Source organism: Oratosquilla oratoria, chromosome 11 (assembly GCF_046742065.1).
Source record: "Oratosquilla oratoria isolate Oo_2021 chromosome 11, ASM4674206v1, whole genome shotgun sequence".
Lineage (NCBI taxonomy): Eukaryota > Metazoa > Arthropoda > Malacostraca > Stomatopoda > Squillidae > Oratosquilla > Oratosquilla oratoria.
Window position 1 is genome coordinate 48,136,716 of NC_134787.1, and position 22,520 is coordinate 48,159,235.

Below are 22,520 nucleotides of genomic sequence, written 5' to 3' on the forward strand. Positions count from 1 at the left end.
AGTAAGCTTGAAGGCAGCTTATATAAAGGAAACATATAAGATTATGAGGCTTTGATTACAAAAAACAAAACAAAAATAAAGTATGAGGAATTCAAATGGAATATCTGTGTTGACCAAAGGTTAATAAAGGCTGATCACTGTTGAATATTTAGAAGAGATGTTCCAGAAGCCAAATATAGCTGGAAAGCTAATATTGCTACATTTAAAAGGTCAGTACATTAGTAATATCACCCTGATATGTTAATCAAAGACATACATTTGTTACAAAATTAAACTATACAGTACCACAAAAAACCATGCCTGATAGACAGATTCTGAAAATGTATTTGAATTTCACATAATAAACACCATTAAATTCACCTCAGTTTTTTTTTTTTTTTTTTTTTTAGTTTCTTTTTGTTGACCTGTGTTATTAAAACCCACCAACCCCCTCAGCCCCATTAGGAGGTGTACCCTAAAGGGCTGATAATCAGTTTACAGACTGAGCCCAAGCTTTTCTGTATTTCTTACACCCTTTCATACTTTGAGAGCTGACAACCAGCGACTGCTACCCTCCTCCTACCACTTTCAGCTGGTGAAATAGGAACAGTCCCACACCAATACAGTACAGATAACAGTCCCAGAGAGATCTGTTGGAAGACCTAAGGATAGTTGCTAGCTGCTATTGGGCTGTGTGTTTTCCACTAAGTGACACATGAGACAAGAGGGGGAGGTCTGTTGAGCAAGGAAGGGAGAAGGTAGGTGATGGGGGTGAGTGGAGAATGGCTGTGTATAGATGATACTATGATGATAGAGAGTGGGTGAGGGATGCATCCTGAAGGGATTTTTCCTCATCTATTTTTTCTTGCATGAGTGGATGGAGAGGGGGAGGTTGCCTATTAAGTGAAGTTGCCTTGCTGTGGATGTGCTATGTCTTGCTATATTGCTTCTGGCCCAGGGTAGTGGGCAGGATACAGGGATGACCCTTTATCCATAAGGAGCTAAGATGAGAGGGAGGAGTGGGTGTTGTATGGGAGGGGAATGGGTGGGAGTGGGTATATACCTTTTGACTTTGGCTACCTTTATGGTAAGGGGGAAAAAAAACCTTGGTATATAGAGACACACGAGACAACAATTATTAGTAGTAGTATTTACTGTAATATATATATATATATATATATATACACATACACACACCAAGTGCGTTTTCCCCCCTTATAAGGGAGGTAGCGAAGTCAAAAGGCATGCAACCATTCCTACAAATTCCACCATCCTTGCCTCCCTCTCATCTTAGCTCCTTGTGGATGAACGGTCATCTCAGTCTCAAGTCAAGAAAGTTAAGAAATGATAGTAGTACAACTAGTAGCATGCCTTAGACCTGGCTACCTTTCTTGTTATGGGGGAAGAAGCTCTTGGTATATAGATTGATAGAACTATAATTTTATTCATAACATGGGATCTGTGATGGGTACCTTCATGTGGTGGTCATGCATGATGGGCAGCAAAACTGCTCATTTTCAAAACCCGTCAACCCCCTCTCCTCCATCAGGAGGTTTGACCTTGAGGGGCTGACACTCGGTTTCTGGACTGGGCCCAAGACCTCTCTCGGTCAACTTCAGCTGTATTTCTTATACTTTTGTAAATATGGAGAGCTGACAACTGACTGCCCTCCTCTCCTTTCAACTTACAACTGACATAGAAAGGGTTCCACACTAATGTAACATAGACATCAGTCTAAAGTTTCTTCCCAGAGATATCTGTGGGAGGTTCTAAGAACTATTGCCAGCCACTGTGGGGCTGTGGGTTTTCCATTTAGTGAAAACTTCAGGCAGTGGTTGTTTGATTCATTTCATTCATAACCATTATGTCTAGCCTACACTTTTCCATCATTCACACTATCTCATTCTTCTACACCATTATTACATCTATGCACATTTATACAACTTTCTCAGGATCAAGGCACTTTTGGTAGCTGGCTAGGGTACTAGTATTACCTTATCAATCCATCCTCTATAATGATGCACTGTTTATTTTTCCATCAAATGGCATCCATCAATCAAACAAGCAGATAGCCTACAAACCACACAAAATATAGCATTCTAATAATTACTAACTGCACCAATAGAACCCATATTCTCAAACATTAATCTCTCCCAAAGAATGCATGAGAATGATAAGCACCCACCCCTCACATTACATCAAAGACAGCTTGCTATATATATTACTGGCATCTCATGGTATGTCCATACAAACACACATATACACGCAGGTAACAAAATGGACATTCTTTATCAGATCCCAAAAATTTTTACTCCATCAAACTCCACTAAAAATTAACTCAGCAGAGAAATCTCTCCCAAGACAGATATATGTTTCACTGGCACACCTGCATTAAGTTACTAACCCACACGTAAATTGTACCAACACAGAGTCAGCCTGGCAATAGATATGTTTTGGCCAAGATTGCACTAGTCACCACTTGGGAGACAGATTTTAATACTAGTGCCCTGCACTTATTCACAACAGCCAGCAATACAAAATCTCTTCAATGAGTGATTTATGGGTGTGGCCTGTTTCCTGAGGTTTACAGATCTCCTGCAAAAGAGAGCCAAGGCAGCTGATTGACTGATTAATTAATATATAACCTGAAAGACCACAGTAAAAACCACACAGAAAGGAACCAGTTCAATATACAAAGGATTACAAAAGAAGAGCATGCCAACAGGAAATCTTTAGATTTATAACTAGGTTGGATGCAGGAAAAAATAATAATCAATAAATAAGTAGATAGATGAATGAATAATGACAAATAATAAACAGAAAAATAACAATTTATAATAATGAATAAATAAACAATAACAAAGAAACAGATAAATAATACATACATATATAGGCCAACAGTCTTTTCCCCCTTTTAAGGGAAGTAGCCAAAAACAAAGGCATAAAATCCACTCCCACCCATTCTATCCTCATATACTCCACTTGCATTCATCCCCCTCCCTCCCTCTTATCATAGCTCCTCCTGGATGATGGGTTGTACCTGCATCTCGCCCACTGCCCTGGGTCAAAAGCAATGAAACAAGATACAGCACATCCACAGCAAGGCTGCTTCATCCAATCAGTGAACCCTTCCCTCCCTCCCTTCATGCAGAAAAAAAAGACAAGGAGAAATTCCTTTGGGCTGCATCAAAATGTTATTCACACATACTCCCTCACCCCATTCTTCACTCACCCCTATATTCTGTCTTCTCCCTTTCTTCCTCAACAGACATTTCCTTATTTCCCAATGCCCCTTTTACCCCATCCATCAAACTCATCCTTTGTCACCCTCTCATACTCACTCTTTCCACCTCTTTTATTAATCTTTCTTCACTCATTCTTTCCATGTGGCTAAACCATCCCAACACTCTTTCACCAACCCTATCTCCCAACTCTCCCTCCACCCCCACTTTCCTCCTCACCTCCTTGTTTCTCACTCTATCCCACTGAGTAACTGCTACCACGCTTCTCGAACACATTTAAACTCATCCTCTTGTATGTTCCATGTCTCTGCCCCATACATTATTGCTGGAACAATCACTCCTTCATACAATCTCCCCTTAGCATCCATTCCCAAATGTCCATTTCTCATTACACTTCTTAATCCCCCAAGGTATTTACATACTTCTTCCAATCTACATTCCACCTCCATTAAGTAATAATAAATATATAAAATTGAATAAAATAAATGGCAGGTATTACATCATATTGCTTAGGTGCTTATCTAAATGAATCTTAAAAGTTCAAACTACTACATTGCACTGGCTCTGCAGGAAGTTTATTCCATTCATTTACTATATGGTTGGCAAAATTGTTTCTACCCACTGTAACATTAACAATATCACCCACAGAAAACTATATCATAACACATGTACAAACATACATCCATGACCTTCTAGGCAACCACCATCACATGCACACTGTGTGATGAATGGCTAAGAGGGCAGACATCATATTTCCTACACACACATTATACCACATCCCAAAATAATCCTGAACACAAATTAAATCACAAGAAACAACTGCATAATAGAACCAATCATTTATTATACTGTATTCCATGTTTAAACCTGCCATTAATGTATCAATAGAAATAATTGTTAAAGCTGTCAACACCCTCACCAAATGCTGACTTCAGCAAATCAAGGTGGTACAAAAACCACGACCGAACAAGGGACAGCAGTTATTAGGTGAATGTAGTCTACTAGGATCTACCAAGTGTATCTTTCCTAATATAAGTGTATAAGGAAAACTGTGTTTGGAACTTTCCAAAAGGTGCACCAAGGACTAGATACCTACATAATAATACACCACTTCCAAATTAAATCTACTTCCTGATAGTTTAAGACCATTATTTCTTGCCTGATTCATATGCAGTGTGAAAATTTCATCACTTTTGATGTTGTCAGTTTCCTTTAGAATCTTAAAGATCTGTATCAAATAACTCCTATATACTCTTTTTTTAGGGAAAATAGATTTACATGTTTTATTCAATTTTTGTATGATTTATTTCTGATACATATTTGGAATCAGTTTTGTGGCTCACCATTGTACTTTTTCCAATCTGTCAATGTTTTTAATGAGATTCAGTGACCATATGGAAACAGCATATTCCGAATGTGGACAAACTAATGATTTATATAGCTTGTTAATGACAGCTATAGGAAAGGGGAAGGATGTTTTTTGGGCTTTTATGGATCTGGAAAAGGCTTATGAAAGGGTAGACAGGAAGGCACTGTGGGAGGTTTTGCGGATATATGGGATAGGAGGAAAGCTTCTAGGAACTGTCAAAAGTTTTTAAGAGAGTAGTAGAGCATGTGTCAGGATTAGAAATGGAGAGAGTGAGTGGTTTGAGGTAAAGGTGGGACTTCATCAGGGACGTGTTATGTCGCCCTGGCTGTTCAACTTGTACATGGATGGGGTGGTGCGAGAGGTAAATGCAAGGGTGGTGGGTCAGAGATGGTTAAAGAAAATGGAGAAAAGTGGGAGGTGAGCCAGCTGTTCTTTGCGGATGACACTGCGCTTGTGGCAGGATCAGAGGAGGGATTGAGGAAGTTGGTGACAGAGTTTGGGAGAGTATGTGAAAGAAGAAAGCTGAAGATAAATGTGGGTAAAAGTAAGGTGACGAGATGTACAAGGGGTGAAAGTGACAGCAGACTGGAAGTGAGCATTAAGGTAGAGCGACTGAAGGAAGTGGATAGTTTTAGATACTTGGGTGCAAATGTGGCATGTAAAGGTGGAGTGAAGGTGGAGGTAGAATGCAGATTGAGAGAAGCGAGTAAATGCCTTGGTGGATTAAAAAGTGTAATGAGGAATAGACATTTGGGAATGGATGCTAAGAGGAGACTGTATGGAGTGATTGTGCCAACAGCACTGTATGGGGCAGAAACATGGAACATAAGAGAGGAAGAGAGAAGGAGTTTGAATGTGTTTGAGATGAGATGTCTGAGAAGTATGATGGGGGCCACTAGGCTAGAGAGAGTGAGAAATGAGGAGGTGAGGAGGAGAACAGGGGTGGAAAGGGAGTTGGGAGATAGGGTTGATGAAAGAGTATTAGGATGGTTTGGACACATGGAAAGAATGAGTGAAGACAAGTAAAAGAGGTATGGAAGGCAGATGTGGAGGGAGTGAACATGAGGGGACGTCCTAGGATGAGATGGATGGATGGGGTGAAGAGGGCTTTGGGGAAGAGGGGAATGTCTGTTGAAGAAGGACAGGAGAGGACAGAAGACAGGGGTGAATAGAGAATAGTTGTATATGGATGATGTTGTGATGCATGAGGTGGAATGGGTGGGGGGGATGGGGGGTGAAGTATGTGTGAGCAAAATTTGACGCAGCCCAATGGGATCTCTCCCCGTCTTCTCCTTTTATGCATGGGGGACAGAGAGAGGGGGTCACCGATTTAATGAAGCGGCCTTGCTGTGGATGTGCTGTGCCTTGCGACACTGCTTCTGACCCAGGGCAGTGGACAAGGTGCAGGGATGACCCGTCATCCAGGAGTTGCTAAGATGGGAGGGAGGGTGGAGGGGAGTGGAATGTATCTAGGGATGGAATGGGTGGGAATGATTTTATGCCTTTTTCTTTTTGGCTACCTCCCTTGTAAGGGGGAAAAAGCCTTAGTACCGTATTTTCCGGCTTAAAATGCGCATCGGGTTATAATGCGCACCCATGCACTTCGTTATCTCAGTACACAGATAGCGCGCACCGACGTATAACGCGCATGCCCGATCGTAAGAAAAAGTCGGAACTACATGTACCGGTATATGACTCATGTTGTGTGTTGGTCCTTTATTACCTTGTAGCTTAAATAGTTTGTAGGAAATATGATCTAAAAAAAGTTTATTGAAAGTAAAATATACAGAAAAATTTCGGGATTTTTACAGACAATGTTCATTTTATATCTTGAGGAAATAATTCGTCTTTACCATTTTTGTTTTTTATTTAATACTGAAACAAACTACAGACTGTTTCGTTTTAGCTTTGAACCTGCAATGACAGTGGTAAAATAGGACAGTCTCTCATCGAGGTGACGTTTAATTAATATAACTCCCGGAAGAGTGTGTTGTAGTCAGGTGTTTGACACGAGTTTATGAACGGCCACAACGGAATTTGTACCATACCTAAAGTGAAGCAACAAAGCCAACATAAAGATTCAAACTAGGATGCTGTGGACATGGGCAAATATCATGAATATTGATCATGTTTCGTGGTGTTTAGGCCTATTTAAACATGAAAAATAAGATTCGATAGATACCTGCCTATACCAAATATTTATAAAGCCCATGCTGGCGTATTCTTTCATGTCACCATGGCTGTTCTTCTTGTTCTCACGGAACGTCATGGAGAAGTGTGCCGTCCCGACTTTGTGACGGCCAACATCGTCACATTGTTGTGAAAAAAATCACCGGTACACACACAGCCGCAGAATTTTCATCGTAGGCCGTAGATAATGCGCACCACCGGATAACGCGCACCCCCAATTTTTAGGCCCTTCCAACGGAAAAAAGTCGCGCACTATACGCCGGAAAATACTGTATATGCTATTTGGCTTCTCTGAGGTGGAAATATACTGCATAGATGATTTCAGATTATCACCGATAATTACACAAAGATCCTTTTCACAATGCACTTTTATATACCTTTAGTCTGACTAAATTTACTAATATACAATAATCACTGTGCTCTAGAATAATCATCTCATTCTTGACAGATTATTTTTTAAATGTGTGGACTTCATAATATTTTCTAAGATCTTTCCAGAACACAAGAATTTGCCTACTTCTGAGTTGGAGTTTAATGCAGGCAAACAATAGAAACCAACAGCCAAACTATGAAGACCATAATATTAAAATCCATTATTGCATCACCTGCAGTGCAAGTGATATCTGGTTGGCATGGAATATACAGGGAGTGGCCAAAATTACGACACATTTGTAGGTTCAATAAAAACCAAATAGATTAATTTTTTTTTAAATGTACATGAAATGCCATTTTGTTTCATCAAAAAATGCCTTTTTCAATTTTTGTTTTCAATTGCCAACATGAATCGGATGGGCGAGCACTGGGCTTTCATTGTGGGAACGTTCATCTAGAACAACAAATCCATAACTGAAACTGTGTTCTGTGTGCACTTTGGCTTGGTTAGAAATGATCCTGTACCTATTTAAAACAATTTTGTTGGGTTACCAACTTCAGAGCTGGTGTATCAGCATTGAAACAAAAATAGACTAGCTGAACCTCGAACTGCCAGAGCTCTGGAAAATGTGGCAATGGTATGACAGTAACAGCACCCACTTGACTGACTTAGTTTTTAAAACCAAATGAAACAAAATGGCATTATATATACTTTCAGAAAATAAACACTTTTTCGTTCTTTACTCCATTTGGCTTTTATTAAAGTTACAAATGTGTCACATCATTTTGTTGGACCCTGTACCTCCTATACATTTTGTCACTGACAATCAGCACTTACATCCTTGGGAGGAAAATCCCAAAGAGTTGGAGTAATAGAAGTGCTAAAAGAGATTTAAGGAGGGTAACAGAAAGCTGTGTCTTGTTGCATTGCCTCTGACCCAAGCATTTTAGTAGAAGACAAGGATGACCCCTCGTCCATTAGGAACTAAGATGGGAGGGACAACAAATTGGTTTTTGGATGGTTGTAGGAAGGGTCCATGCCTTGATTTGGCTACTAAGGGAAAGAGCTCTTCAGTATATATATATTATATATCTAGTATACATGAGGGATAATAGAAATTAAAAATTATCAGCATTCTTCTTTGATTGGAGGTGTCTCCAATCATATGAAATACTGCAAGACTCTGGTCCATATTGGTATCATTACCCAAGTTATTAATGTATTGACAGCACAAAATGCAATTAATATTCAATACATGAGATTTGACAGTGTAACAACCAACACATCTCTAATCAGTCATGTCATCTAATGCATGCCACTGGTAAGAGTTCATCTTATTGAGAGATTTTTATTTTTTGTGCTATCCAGTAATCTTTTGAAGATCTTGTTAATAATTGAGTGATGATGATTCATCCTTATATCATTGTTCATATGCTGTTACTACTAAAACAGAAGCGTCTGTACATAGATCCTTAGTCACATGAAATGTAAACTCAGTAATTTTTTATAACTTGCATTTATTTGATAGATAAATATATATATATTTATATCTGTTGATAATTGTTTAAATTCTTCCTGCAATGCATCCAAGTGTGTGAAATTTAGACTTTGCACTCATGACAGATGTAATTATCACCCACATACATGATACACCCTCACCTGTAGCATATTGGAAAATCTTCCACTGCAAACATGGAACACCCACATTGCTCGGATACAATGAAAACCTGGTGATAGTGGAAGTGCATCAGTAAGGATTTTTTCTAGTCTAGCTGAATGCATATGAATAGTTAAGAAACCTGGAAAGATGATCTAGTTCTTCAAGTATGTTTGCTTGAAAATTTCACAAGGCACTACAACACATGCTTAAAAGCTTGTGTTCAGTAGCTGGATGGTTCAGAACCAACCTGCACCCCTCAGAAACTGTTTTGGGTTGCTAGTAGTACTGGGAAGTCCAATTTGTTGATGTCTTAGAAGTAACAGCTACATATAATGGGATGACTTTGTGGGATAACCTACCAATAGAGTACAAATGATTGTGCATAGCTTTAATTAAGGGCACCATATGACCCAGCTATTTTTCATTCTATCCAGCACTGGTCTGACAACTGCAGGAATGACTAGATAGTTTCATATCATAGAACAACAAAAAAGTCCATTTTCCTTGTTTCAAAAAGTAGAGGTAATAGTAGTTCCAGAAAGTATGACAGATTGTCCCTTATATTTTGTTGAAAGCTTGAATATCCACAGATTGTACATAGTCTCCTAGTTCACATATTTCTTCTATAAGGTCATCAACAGAGACTTTTTCATCTTCAATGGTACATAAAAGACTAAGTTTTGAGATACCAAAGGCAAGTGGAGCCAGTCTACTTGCACCCCAGTGTAAGCCTTCCCTACTGATGGAACGAACATGCTGTTCCATTTCGCCCATATCAGTCTCATCACTCCATGGTTTTATATCAAGCAACACAGATGACTTGGCAATAGGACCCGTTTTTTTAGACTTTGCAGCATGAGCAGCAACCAATTTTTGCTTTAAACATTCTGCCTCCTCTTCATCATCATCATCAGATCCGAAAAGATCAATATCAGTGTCATCATCCTGATTTTCCTCTGTATTGTCTAGCCCTACATTTTTCTTACAGTCTTGCTCTACATATTTCTCATTATCATGTTCTTCAAACTTCTCCTTAACATCTTGTTCTACATATTTCTCCTTAATGTCTTGTTCTGTATATTTCTCTTTCATGTGTTGTCCTACACATTTCTCTTTATTGTCTTGTAATTCATATTCCTCTTTATTGTCTCTTCCTACAAATTCCTCATTATTATTATCTTTTAACAAATTTTTGTAGTTTCCTTTATAGTTCTGGGCTTCTTTCTCACTCTTGGTTGACAGTTTGGCAATAGTAGTTTCACCCTTGTTCATCCAGACTTTCATCTCAATATCCAGAGATTTTATATGATTATACCAACGCAGAGCATGTGGAAATGAAGGTGATGGCCTTGTAGCTAAACTGGCGAAGACGTTGGAATCGGCTACAGAGGGTGTGAAGCCTCGAATGTAACTGCGGTCCTTTAAGAAGTCATTCAGAAGATCAACACCCCATGATGTACTTGGGTCGCCAAGAATGTCCATTTGTCTGCAAGGTTATCAAAACCATTAATACTCAACAGTAAAAACATAGCAAGTACTGCAATTAGATTACTTGAAAAAGTATTGAATATACCACCAGGTAATTTCCCTCTTGAAGTAACAGGCAGACTGGAATATTTCTCCATGTTTCCTAACTTCTCTGATCAGTTCCAAAATTTAATTATCCTGGCTCCAGAATAGAAATGTGGTACCTCACTTGAAAATAATTTTGATTAACTGAGTATACCTTCTTCACAGAACCACATTTTGCATTTTTTCATGCCAATATTAATTATAATTTAACAAATATTCCTTCATGCTGGGACCAATGATGAGTACTTGCAAATGTTGGTCCTGCAAGACAGACATCAGAGAATCATTTCCCTGCTGCCCATCTTCAAAATCTAACACTCTCACCATCATCTGGAATTGCAGTTACAAAAGGCTGACACTCAATTCTCCAGATTGGCCCCAAGATATCTATCAACTCAACTGTATTTCCTCCTCATTTTCAAGTATAGAGAATTAGTGACTGCTACCCTCATACTACAAAGAAACAGTCCTATACTAATGCATCATGGACACCAGTCCAAAGTTTCTTCCAGTAGAAACCTATGGAAGGGTCTAAGGACCAGTGCCAGCCACTGTGGGGCTGCAGGCTTCTAGTTCATGAAATTCAAGGCAACAGTTGTCCTAGTTTACAGTACAAGACTAGAGGTGATAAGAGAAGATCTGATGTCACTTATTATGAGTCACACTGCAAAGGCTCTGTAAAGAATCACTAAATTTGAAGCAGTGAACATTCAATTACCTTCAATGTTTTATGCTCAGTAATTGAACACCCAAACCACAGCCAATACCTTTAGAGGCAATTAAGCTGGTGGATAAGATTGACAATACAGTGAAGGAGGAACGAAGCAGGTGCCATGACAGGTGAGGAGCCTATGCCAGAAGGTAAGTAGCTGTGGCCAAAGCCATCATCTTTGCCCCATGCAGTTGTACTGTTGGGGCAGTACACAGTCACTGCAGGGAATTGGTGAGGAGTGCAGGATTCAAACCCAGACTTATGTGAATGTAAGACCAGCATGCTTCCAATTATGCCACCAGTGCATATGATAGTGATAAGGATAAAAAATGACAGGAAGTATTGAAATCAAAATACACAGAAATTGTGCCGATTGGTATGTAAGCATAGCTCGGGTAATGAATACAGGAGAGAAAAGTCATGCAGAAGCACTGGGAATGAGATACTAGGGGTTATACATGGAGTTTTGAAATATGACAAAGTAACGAATAAAAAGAATCGTGAATGGGCGGGATACAAATGGGATTTGGAAGAATAATTGAACAAGCTGATGTGAGGTGGTTTGGTTAAGTTGTGAACAGATGAGAGTAAATCTTGAATGATTCATTAATCAATGATGTTGGAAGCGAGGTCAATGGGTAGATCAAGGAAAAAATTATGGTATGATAGGGGCAAAAGAAACTACAAAAGCTCGTGTTAAGGATTTTGGAGAAGCAAAAATGTGTATGGGGGACAAATAAGTTGAAGAAGAATGTACAGATTAAAGCAATAGCCTACTCCATGAGAAGAGTACACTAGGAATGAATTGATAGAAATGAGAGAGCAATAGGTGTAATGATAATGAAAGGGAGTGAACTTGTTCCTATCACATGTCTAGCTACGTCACTTAGGTCACAGTATATAAGTGGCAGGGTGATGAGGTGAACTGAAAAAAAAATTCATACTCTTATGTTTTGTCCTTACCAGGGCTTCCTCAGAGATATGGACAAATTGTTGGGGAATAAAAACAGTGTTTTACCTTACCACCTCTTTCATACTTCAGTTAAACTCATAACATACCTTTTTCCCCTCCTCTTAAAAAAAAGCGAGTCTAAACATCAAATACTAATAGTGTAGACAATCTTTCCAATGATTATACAGTCAACCACCCTGGAATACACTGGATAAAGAATATACACCTATCCCTCAACTTAACAGACAAAAGTTTGATAAATATAATAAATCCAACACACTGTAATTCAATATCAGACTCAGGAGCGCAGTGCCGGTTTTATAGGTACTAGAGCTCTGGAGGGCCCGACAAAATCCTCCCATCCCTATCATGTTTCTATTTATAGTGGGCCAGTGATATGTCACACAATGATTGAATATTTCATATTTGCACTTACTAATCAATTGAATGAATGTGGTTATTAAATGAAGAAAAAGAGGTACTGAAGTGGTACTTTGGCGAGCTACAGCAGTACTGCACCCCTGATTGGACTTACCAAGGATTATGAAGATCGGTTCTTGATATGCCATGAGTATATATTGGTGGGACTCAGAAATTTATTCTGAGTCACTGGATTTTATCCATTGCCTCCAAAATCTGTTCAATGGAGGTCCCTTAAATTGAGGGCCGAGCGTATTCAGTTTATTAGCAGTCACTCCAGTTTGGATAACATGGGTATGCACCATCACATCTTGATATAAAGAACACACATGTACCAAGCGATGTTTAAAAAAAAAAAAAAAAAATCCTGAAGCTTGTGCATGAAGTAAAGGTGCATATAGATGCAAAAGCTGGAGAAGTGTGTAAGCAAGGGGCAGTAAGAGAATTAAAATATTAATGAAAGGAGGGAAGTATTGGGGAAGGTGGAGGGCTACAGAAAAAAAGACAGAGAGAGAGAGAGGGGGGGGGAGGCTTTTGCCTTTGCAAATACTGAGACACTAAGGCATGGAAGGCCTAGGGATTTCTGGAGGGAGAAGTTGGAAATGTTGAATGGACAGAAGAAAATAACTGAAGTAGAGATAATTATCCCAAGAATTTGGGCCACTGTATTTTATTGATTGGAGCAAAGAACATAGGACATGGATAAATCAAAAACTGTCACTTCATAATCAGAGGAAAATAAAAGTTTACAAAAGATGAAATGGGTGATAGAACATACAACAAAACTTATCACATTGGTTGGTTTGTCTCAATAGGGTTTGAATGTGTTGGTTGGTGCTTTCATATATGGCCACTAGGTCTAGGGCAGCATAAGCCATGTTAGGTAGGGAGCATGAGGGAATATCTAGGGAGTCGTTTCTTTTTTTTCTTTTTTTGACAGAATCAGACTTTCTCCACAAAATGCTGAAATGGGAGGGACAACAGATAGGTTTTGGACAGTTGTGAAATGTGTAGGATGTATGCTTTGACTTGTAAAGGGGAAAAAGCCTTTTGGTATATGTAATGTTAATTTGGTGGCAGTTCTGTGGTGGGTAAAATATACATACATACATATACCAAGGCTTTTTCCCCCTTCCAAGGGAGGTAGCCACAAAGGGAAAGGCATAAAAACACTCCCACCCATTTCATCCCTAAATACACTCCACACCCCTCCCACCCTTCCTCTCATCTGAGCACCATCTGGATGACGGGTCATCCCTGAACCCTGCCCACCGCCCTGGGTCAGAAGCAGTGTCGCAAGACACAGTACATCCACAGCAAGGCCGCTTCATTTAATCGGCGACCCCCCCTCTCCGTCCCCCTTTGCATATAAAGGGAGGACGGGGAGAAAATCCCTTCGGGCTGCGTCAAAATTTACTCACACCTACTACCCCCCACCCCCCCGCCCTGTCATCCTCATGCAGTCACAACATCATCCATATAAAAAATATAGGTGTGACATTTTCTTTTTAGTATATGCCCTAGTGATAAATTGTTTTTCTACATTGGGTGGCAAGCTTAGGGTAGTGGGCAGTAAGGTGGATGGAGGAAAAAAGGTTTTCAAAGTGACAAGACATGGAGAGCAGTGGAGACAATTGGTTGTGCAGTGGAGATTGGATAACATGAAGATGTTGGGGGTTAAGTGGTGGTCTTTATGTTATGTTTGTAGGGCTGTTGGGATAGGAACTGTGGAAAAGGGTGATGATGGCGTGGTAGACTAGATCCTCTGCATAGATTATATCAGGGTAGAACATCATGAATCTGACTTGGGCTTGAATCTCCTAAGAGTTGAGGTGTTCAAAAAAGTAGAGTACAGAATGAGGAGGATACTGGTTATTCTTTCCACAATTTGCACATTTGGCTGACCATGGGGGTGGGGTGAGATCCATATTTACCTAAATGTAACATATAGGATATGAACTATGCTCCTTCAGTCTAGTCTCCGCTTCATCTTGACAAACTTTTCATCAAATTTGCTTATACTGTCTGACTATCACTTCTTCCATCCTACTCCATTGATCAATGTATCTAGATAGAAAACTATTTTCTACTATCCTTGAAAGTATTTCATAGTTCCTTACTGTATCCTCTGGTTTTCCTAGTGTCCTGCATTTTTTCCTGTTCTGGCTGAGTGGGGTAGGGTGTCATTACTTGCGGTGAAGGTCAAGGGGATGGTGGTTCATTAAATTCCATGCTACAAAGTCCTCTGTGAGGGGCACCATCCTAGCCTTCCATTACACCATATCATCAACATCTTTCCATTGTCCTCAGTACTGCTATCATACCACCTCACTGTTTTTCTCTGTTAGTAAATAACTTCAATTCAATTCCCTATTGTATTCTATCTGCTAAGCTAAGAGCCATTTCAGATGCTGCTCTTTCATTTCAGTGAGGGCCTCATTATTAGAGCATACTCCACACTGGAAGATTTTCATAGCTTCATCCATGCAGAGGAATGCCACTATGTTTGTCAACAATATGTAAGGCATCCCAGCAGTATTTTTCATGTATCTTTCTAATGACAAATTTTCCATTACCAACACTTATATAATTTTCCTCCTTTACTTTTGCAATTTATTTCTCATTTTACTGTGTAATGATGGGCTTTTTTTACTTTTACCCATTTCCAATATCCTGCATTTATTTGCACTGAGGGATACAAGTCACAAAAAATCACCTTATAACAGCATTTCCAGAGTTCCATTCATTAACTGAATTGTTCACATGTAGGTGTCAATCCATGATGTTTTTAATATAATACATAAACATTGAGACTAAAGTGAAAGAAATAGAAACCAAGCTGATAGAATCACACACACACACAAAAAAGAGGTAATATGAAGAAGATAAAGCATTAATGTCCGTAAAGAACAATCCAAAATACATCTATGCATATACCCACAAGAAACTTAAGTCACATGTAAAAATTGGACCTTTGGAGAATCAAAATGGAGAACTAGTTGAGGACTCGGACAAAACTGCAAACATGTTATAAAAATAATTCAAAAGTGTGTACAGTGTACAATTAGCAGAAAAATCAATAGTGAATTCCAGAGAACTTTTCCAAGTTAATGGTATAAATGCAGATACTATCAGTGATTAGTTTCAGGCCTAGTGATATAGTAGAAGCCATAGATGAAGTGAAAATTAACTCATAAGGGGGGCCAGACCAGCAATATTCTTAAAGAAATGTAAACATACATTAACTATCCCAATCTATCTACTTAGAGAAAATCACTAGATAAGGGGTTATACAAATAAAACTGAAAGGACTAATCACTCCCATCTTTAAAGATGGCTAATGAGGTCTTCCAGCTAACTACAAACCTGTTTGTCTTACCTCATTCCTTACAAGTGTTCAAAAGATTAGTTAGGAAGAACCTAGTGAACTCTATGGAGGAAGTGGCAGTTCAGTCCCAGACAACATGGGTTTTGGAAAGGATGGTCATGCCTTTCCCAACACCTAAACCACCTCAATAACATTATAGACAACATGAGCAGTGGAAGAAATGTTGATGTGGTTTACTTAGGCATCGCTAAACCATTTGGTTAGGTAGACCACAAGGTGCTGCTACACAAAGTGAAAAATATGGGCATCACTGGAAAACTGGGACTATGGCTACATGAATTCCTTAGTGATAGAAAACAGAAAGTAATGGTGGATGGTGCCCAATAAAAAAATTCAATGGTAATTAGTGGAGTGCCACAGGGTTTGGTACTTGGCCCACTACTCTTCCTGGTCATAATAAATGACATAGTCCAGGAGGTAAGAACATCACTAGTGTCCTCGTTCATGGATGATACCAAGATCTCTTGAGAAATTACAACCAGAAGATTCTGAAAGATTACAAAAAGATCTGGAGGTAGTATACAAGTGGTCGAGTGAAAACAACATTGTGTTCAACAAAGAAATTTTAACTAATAAGATATGGTGCCAAAGAAAAATCTTAAAAGAGTAGCAGTACACAGTGGTTGTAGAGGAAATAAAACAAAATAAACACAGAGACCTAAGGGTGTGGATGAGTGATGACTGTGGCATCAAAGGCACACACAACCCACACCACTAGTGTTGCTCATAAAATGAGTTGGTGACTCCTCCTGACCTTTAAGATCAGGAAGCCTGAGCACTTGTTACCTCTATGGAAGACCCTGGTGGTGTCAAAGCCAGAGTATGTATACCAGGTATGGTCTTCACACAAAGTCAAGGAGATACAAGAGCTTGAACAGGTCAAGGGGTATTCATGAGGAGGTTAGTTGGGTACTCCCTAAACTACTGGGAGAGGCTGAAAATCTTCAGGCTCCATTCAATGCAGAGATGCAGGGAGTGCTAGGGTTATTTATGTCTGGAAAGTCATGGAGGGAACGGGACCAAACCCATCACAAAATGAAGGTGTTGATATCAAAGGGCAACAGCACCCCAGGTTTGGTATGATCTGCATAAGAAGGTCCATAAGCAGCTGCTCCCAGCAAATAAAGATGATCCAGGTGGAAAACTTCACCCATGCTGAGCCCAGACTCTTCATCTGTCTCCTAAGAGATAAGGGACTCGACAGGAGTCAGCATAGAAGCTTTCAAAGAGGAGGCTAGACAAATTCCTAGGCAACATCCCAGATGGCACAAACTCACAGGGACCAACAACAAACTCAATTGCAGGCCAGCTCCAATATGTGAGGCTCAGGCAGAGACATGGGAGCGATGTGTCCCCAGACTGGCCATGGTGTTAACACCAAAATCTACAAGACAAGCATTACACGTTACATTTTTGTGTGCTTAGTGTGCCTGTGACAGAATGAGTGTAATAAGGCAAATGTGTTGTCATGTGATTATCGATCCACGAGTCCATTTTGAACATAAACAAAAATTCAGCTTATAGTCCATGGCACAAAATGAGTATAATATGGCAATTAAGTTTTTTGGGGACATTCCAAGCCATTTACATGCATGCATAATCTGCTGGCTGTTTGTTGTTCAAATTTCAGCTTGCTATGCAAATCTAATTTTAAGGAAAAAAAAAAAAAAAAATCGGCTTTATATAATAAACTATTTATAGATGGGAACCCTCTGTACTACATTGCCCTACAATCACTCCTTGATAAGACTACAAAACCTCTTCACTGAGAAATTTCTGTGTAGATGTGTTGGCTGTGGCTGGTTTCCTGCAAAAGAGAACTAAGACAATGGATCAATTGATCAGTTACATTGCATTTTTTTTCCACTTCTGGTTCCATTCATTAATCCTATTTGGATATTCCTATGACAATTTTCAATTATCTCCATTTTTCCCACTCCATCATCAGCAAATATTAAATTTGTTCCATTCACCCTGTCATTGATGCCAATCAATAACATAACTGAACACAGATCCTTGAGGGACTTCACTACTTGACTAACGATATCCTATTCTTCACAACCATCCTCATTAATATTCATCAGGAAGTCCTTAATCTATTACAGCAGACTTCTTTAAGTCTTCATATTTGCTCATATGTCCATATTAATCTTGTAAAATATAAAAAACTTTCTCCACATGTAGGAATACACGCTTCTCACTGATCTCTCCCGTAGCACATGAACTCTTGAATAAAAAAACTAAAATTTAAAACATTACATTCCTTCTTTGAATCTAAATTGTTTACCTGTCAGGACTTTCCTCTCTTCCAAAATATTCTATCAATCTTTCACAATTACTTCATAGTTAACCTACATGTTATTCATGGACCCATCAATAATTTAGTGAAACATGAATAGTGAGAAATGTGAAATAGGAAGAAAGTTGTTAGACAGGAGGATGGACCAATGTTGTGGTTTGAAGAATGAGGTGACAAGCTGTGTGGAAAGCAGTGTGAGAAGTCAATTGGAAAACTGTGAATGAGACAGAGGGATGGGGTGCAGGGAAGTGTATGTGCTAAAGACAGAAAGCAGAGAGAATGTGAATGTTGGAGAGAGAATGTGGCCTAAAAGGATATTCTTTTCACCTATACCATACATTCAAGTAAATAAGGAGGAGGTTGCTGTACAGTAAAATAGTGGGGGTAAGTTATCTTCAGTTGTCATGCCTTGTTTTGCAAGAGCTGTACCTTCATCTTTAACCTTAAATAGTGTGACCCCTCGTGGCAAGATGAATTATGCACCAAATTGGCAGTTGCCGACAAGTCTATCGAAATAAAGACCATGTGAGGACAGAGCCTTTGAGTATTAGTACAATATTTTGCTTGTTGCAGTAAAACTGTAACAGTCAAAACATTGTACAGTACTAATAAATGCTCCGTCCTCACATGCTGTTTATTCCGATAGAGATGAGAATTGGCTGAATGGGCTTTTGTATCCTTTGGTTGCTCAGATGGGAGGAGCATTAAATGGGTTTCAATGTGTACAGAGGTGTGCTTTGAACTGCCAGCACCTCTCACCCTTGTAAAAGGAAGAAAGGCTCATAGCATATTACATTACATGGCAACCTCACCCTCTTTCATAGGTCCTATTATTCTTTCATCCATTCATTCCCATTTTCTGCATTTTCCCCTATTTGACAAATGTTCCATGAGTATCCAGTCCTTTTCATCCAATCCATCTTACACTTTCTCTTCCTCTCAAACTTGCTCCATCCACTCGTTTCTCACACAAACTACTAATCTTTCTTCATTCTTTCCATGTGCCCAAACTACCTTAGCACTATTTTTCCCTATTCAACAGCTCCATTCCCATGCATTATCTACCTCGCCTCAACATTGACACTTTCCTTGCATCTATCAATTTTTCTGAAATGCTTCATCACAGGTCACTTCCTCTCGGCCCTAAGCTCCAATGATACATGGTGTTCATTTTGTAGTTTGCAGAGGTTTTTCAGATTGCTGGGACCATGTTGTATTTACCTAATTGTAGTGTACATGCAAGGAGCAAAGCTCATTGGATCCTGTCTCCTATTCTCAAATTATACCTAGTGTCAAATTCATGTACAATTCCAACTCAATCTATGTCCTTGATTTCCAATTATATCTACATTTGAATTTGTGTATTGTTCCAGCTTGAGCTTTATCACAAAATATTCCAAATATCTATGCATCTATATAACTATGTGGAAGCACAGTCAAGAGCAGTTATGAACAATCTGTAGACTGATTAATTCCCTTCTGCAGTGTAGACTGATTTAGTGTATATTTTCTCTGATGCATGCAGATTGCTGCACATATCTAAAGCGAGGTTTTGTCTGGACAAGTAATGTTAACGATTTCTACAAGGCACCAGTTCGACAATAGGTCAATTGATCAGTTCTTGTTCAATGGATTTTCTTTAATTTTGTTCCATCTTGACATCAATATTCTGTTTACTCCTCTACAGGCACATAAAGACTGCATTAACATTACTTCCAAAATTCTTGCTTCTCACTAATAGGAACATATGCATTCCTTAACATCCACCCCTTCCAACCTGTTCTTGTTTTTAACCACACACTTTACATTAAGCTCTTGCTCTCTTTTATGAAGAATAGTTTTCTAAAGTAGGTGTCTTGGAAGCAGCAAAAATTAGTTTTCATTGTTCAATGGAGTGTGCTAAATCTGAATTCCACCAAAGAACTGAGCATCAAGATGTAGATCATAAATATTTTGGGATCAAGATGAGTGCTGTTTATGTTCTGTGATGTGATAGGTTTTCTGTTCAGTCACCTGTTATAAAGTACATACATACATACATATACCAAGGCTTTTTCCCCCTTCCAAGGGAGGTAGCCAAAAAGGGAAAGGCATAAAAACACTCCCACCCATAAAGTATCAATACATAATGCCAATTGAAAAGGTTTCCCAGTTTGCATGGGTGGGGCCATTAGGGATGTGGAGGTGGATGGGGATACCATGAAGTGTGTCAGGAGTGGAAAATGGGCATGCAATGCAGGTTTGATATTACAGACCATTCAGCAGCAAGTTTACAAGTTGTGGGGGATGTCAATAGTGGATCAAGATGATGTGGGAGATGCCAATAGGGGACCAAGATGCTTCCATGTCCTCAACTTCTGGGTTGGTATCAGAAGGTACTCGTGCTTCTTGAAAGCTGGCATGTTCCAGCTCTCAAAGGTAGAGCATCTCTCTTTCACAACAGTATAATGTGAACTGAGGAAGATGTTGGGTGGTCTTGAACACTTTGTACACTTACAATGCTCATCACAGCATTACATGCTGATTCAGTGCTCACATAGCTGCTGTGGTGAAAGGAAGTGTTGCGCTTTTGTTCTCATTCACACCATCTTTTGTCTGGGTTTCCCTTGGCAACTATGGGTAAAAATCATTAATGCCTGTAACTATTACTCAGATCATAGGGCTTCACAAAGCTGGGCTCCAGAGGCGAATGTTGGTGCGAGTGAATGATCTGCGAGAATCTGGAAGAAATGTTTCAAAGCTAACAGTGGTGTCGAGTTACTATCTACTAAACCTCAGCCTGGGCCCTCAAGGAAGACATCTGTACATACTTTGACTATGCTCAAAAAGCAGCTAAAGTACACCTACCATAACTGCTATAGAACTGAAGAAAAAATACACATCTGCTTTCCGAGGTGTCCATAAGAACAGTCAACAGGCAGGTGGCTGAACTGGGCTACAGTAGCCACAGGCAGGTTAAGAAATCTATCCTTACCAAGCGGCAGAAGAAACGTAGGCTGGATTTTGCACTTAAATATTGTAATTGGACTCCTCAACAGTGGTCCAAGGTACTTTGGGATGATGAAGCCACCTTCACCATCACCTGTAACCATGGTGGACATGTATACCGGGCCAGAGGTAGCGACCCACAGTACACCCATGGGACCACCAAACACCCAGACTCGCTTATGGTTCGGGGACGTTTCTCTGATCAGTGTTGGTGAACTCGTTGTGCTCCCCAAAAACCAGTATAGGTGGAGGTGTTGTGATTGATTGATTGATTGATTTATGAGTTTTTGGCCGACGGCCAGGCACTGGGACCAAAAGTTTGGTGGAGGTGTTGTGTGGCAATTCACTTGATGTGTACGAGAAGTGTGGGGCTATGGCATTTATGCAGAATTGAGCACCGTGCCACACCACCAGATCTGTAGTTGGGTGGTTTAAGGACTGATGCGAGCTTCTTTAATGACTGGCCCGGTTTCCCCTGACCTGAACCCCATTGAAAGCCTGTGGTCAATAGTGAAGCAAAGTTTGAAGGGCAAGGACATTAGTTCTATTCCACGGCTTGAGTCTGCTGTACGTGAGGCATAGATTATACCTCCCCAGACCCTCAGAAATTTGTGGGAATCTTCTTAAATGGCTAAGTGAGGCAGCACCAAGTATTAGAATTTTGGCAAGTGTGCAAATATATTTTTATGGTACATGTTTGTGTTTTGGTGCGAGTGGGGTGGCCAGTATAATGCCATGACAAGCACTGTACGTTCAGGCATGGTGAGCCATGTGCAGAGGCTGAAGTGCAGCAGTTTTACAGGGTTCAGAGCTTGCATCAATAGTGTTTTTTATCAATGATAAAAGGTACATGATAATGGCAACAAGTTTGCATATGATGCAAAAATCACAAGAACCAAATATGATGACTGTATGCTATTGTGATCTTGACATTATTTTTGCATGGAGCCAAGATTGGAAAATTAAATTACAATACAAAAAATGCAAAATACTAGAAATATGCAATGTCTGTAAAAAGACCATCTTAAACTATTCCTTGAAAAATGAATCTGTTACAAAAGCAAGAGGAGGAAGATTTGGAAGTATTGATAAAAGACAACTTGTCATCTGATAGACATCAACAGGATTGTAGAAGAAAAAGACTACTGTGGAAGATTAAAGAAGCTTTCAACCATATGGATAGAGATGAAAATGTCTGAAACCCTAACCAATTGAAGACTAGGATATGTATCAGTGGTATGTCCATATAGAGTACAGTATATAAGCAGGAACGTGAGAATACAATGGGCATCAACCAAAATGGTCGTGACTTCAGTTAGGCATGTTAGCAACCCCAACACGGACAAAAAGTTTGATTTACAAACAACCTGTCCCAT

General features: G+C 39.5%; 1 protein-coding gene across 1 annotated transcript in view; it reads right to left on the reverse strand.

Moving 5' to 3' along the window:
- Positions 1-8,220: 8,220 nt before the first annotated feature.
- LOC143030049 (uncharacterized) overlaps positions 8,221-22,520 on the reverse strand; it is a 32,359-nt gene continuing 18,059 nt past the window's right edge. The window contains exons 7-14 of the mRNA XM_076193254.1: positions 21,492-21,642; positions 20,793-20,876; positions 18,784-18,916; positions 16,925-17,038; positions 16,228-16,345; positions 11,193-11,315; positions 10,702-10,715; positions 8,221-10,307 (exon numbers count right to left, since the gene is read on the reverse strand). Coding sequence (XP_076049369.1) covers positions 9,372-10,307; positions 10,702-10,715; positions 11,193-11,315; positions 16,228-16,345; positions 16,925-17,038; positions 18,784-18,916; positions 20,793-20,876; positions 21,492-21,642 — 1,673 coding nt within the window. The 3' untranslated portion in view covers positions 8,221-9,371. The remainder of the gene's footprint in view (positions 10,308-10,701; positions 10,716-11,192; positions 11,316-16,227; positions 16,346-16,924; positions 17,039-18,783; positions 18,917-20,792; positions 20,877-21,491; positions 21,643-22,520) is intronic.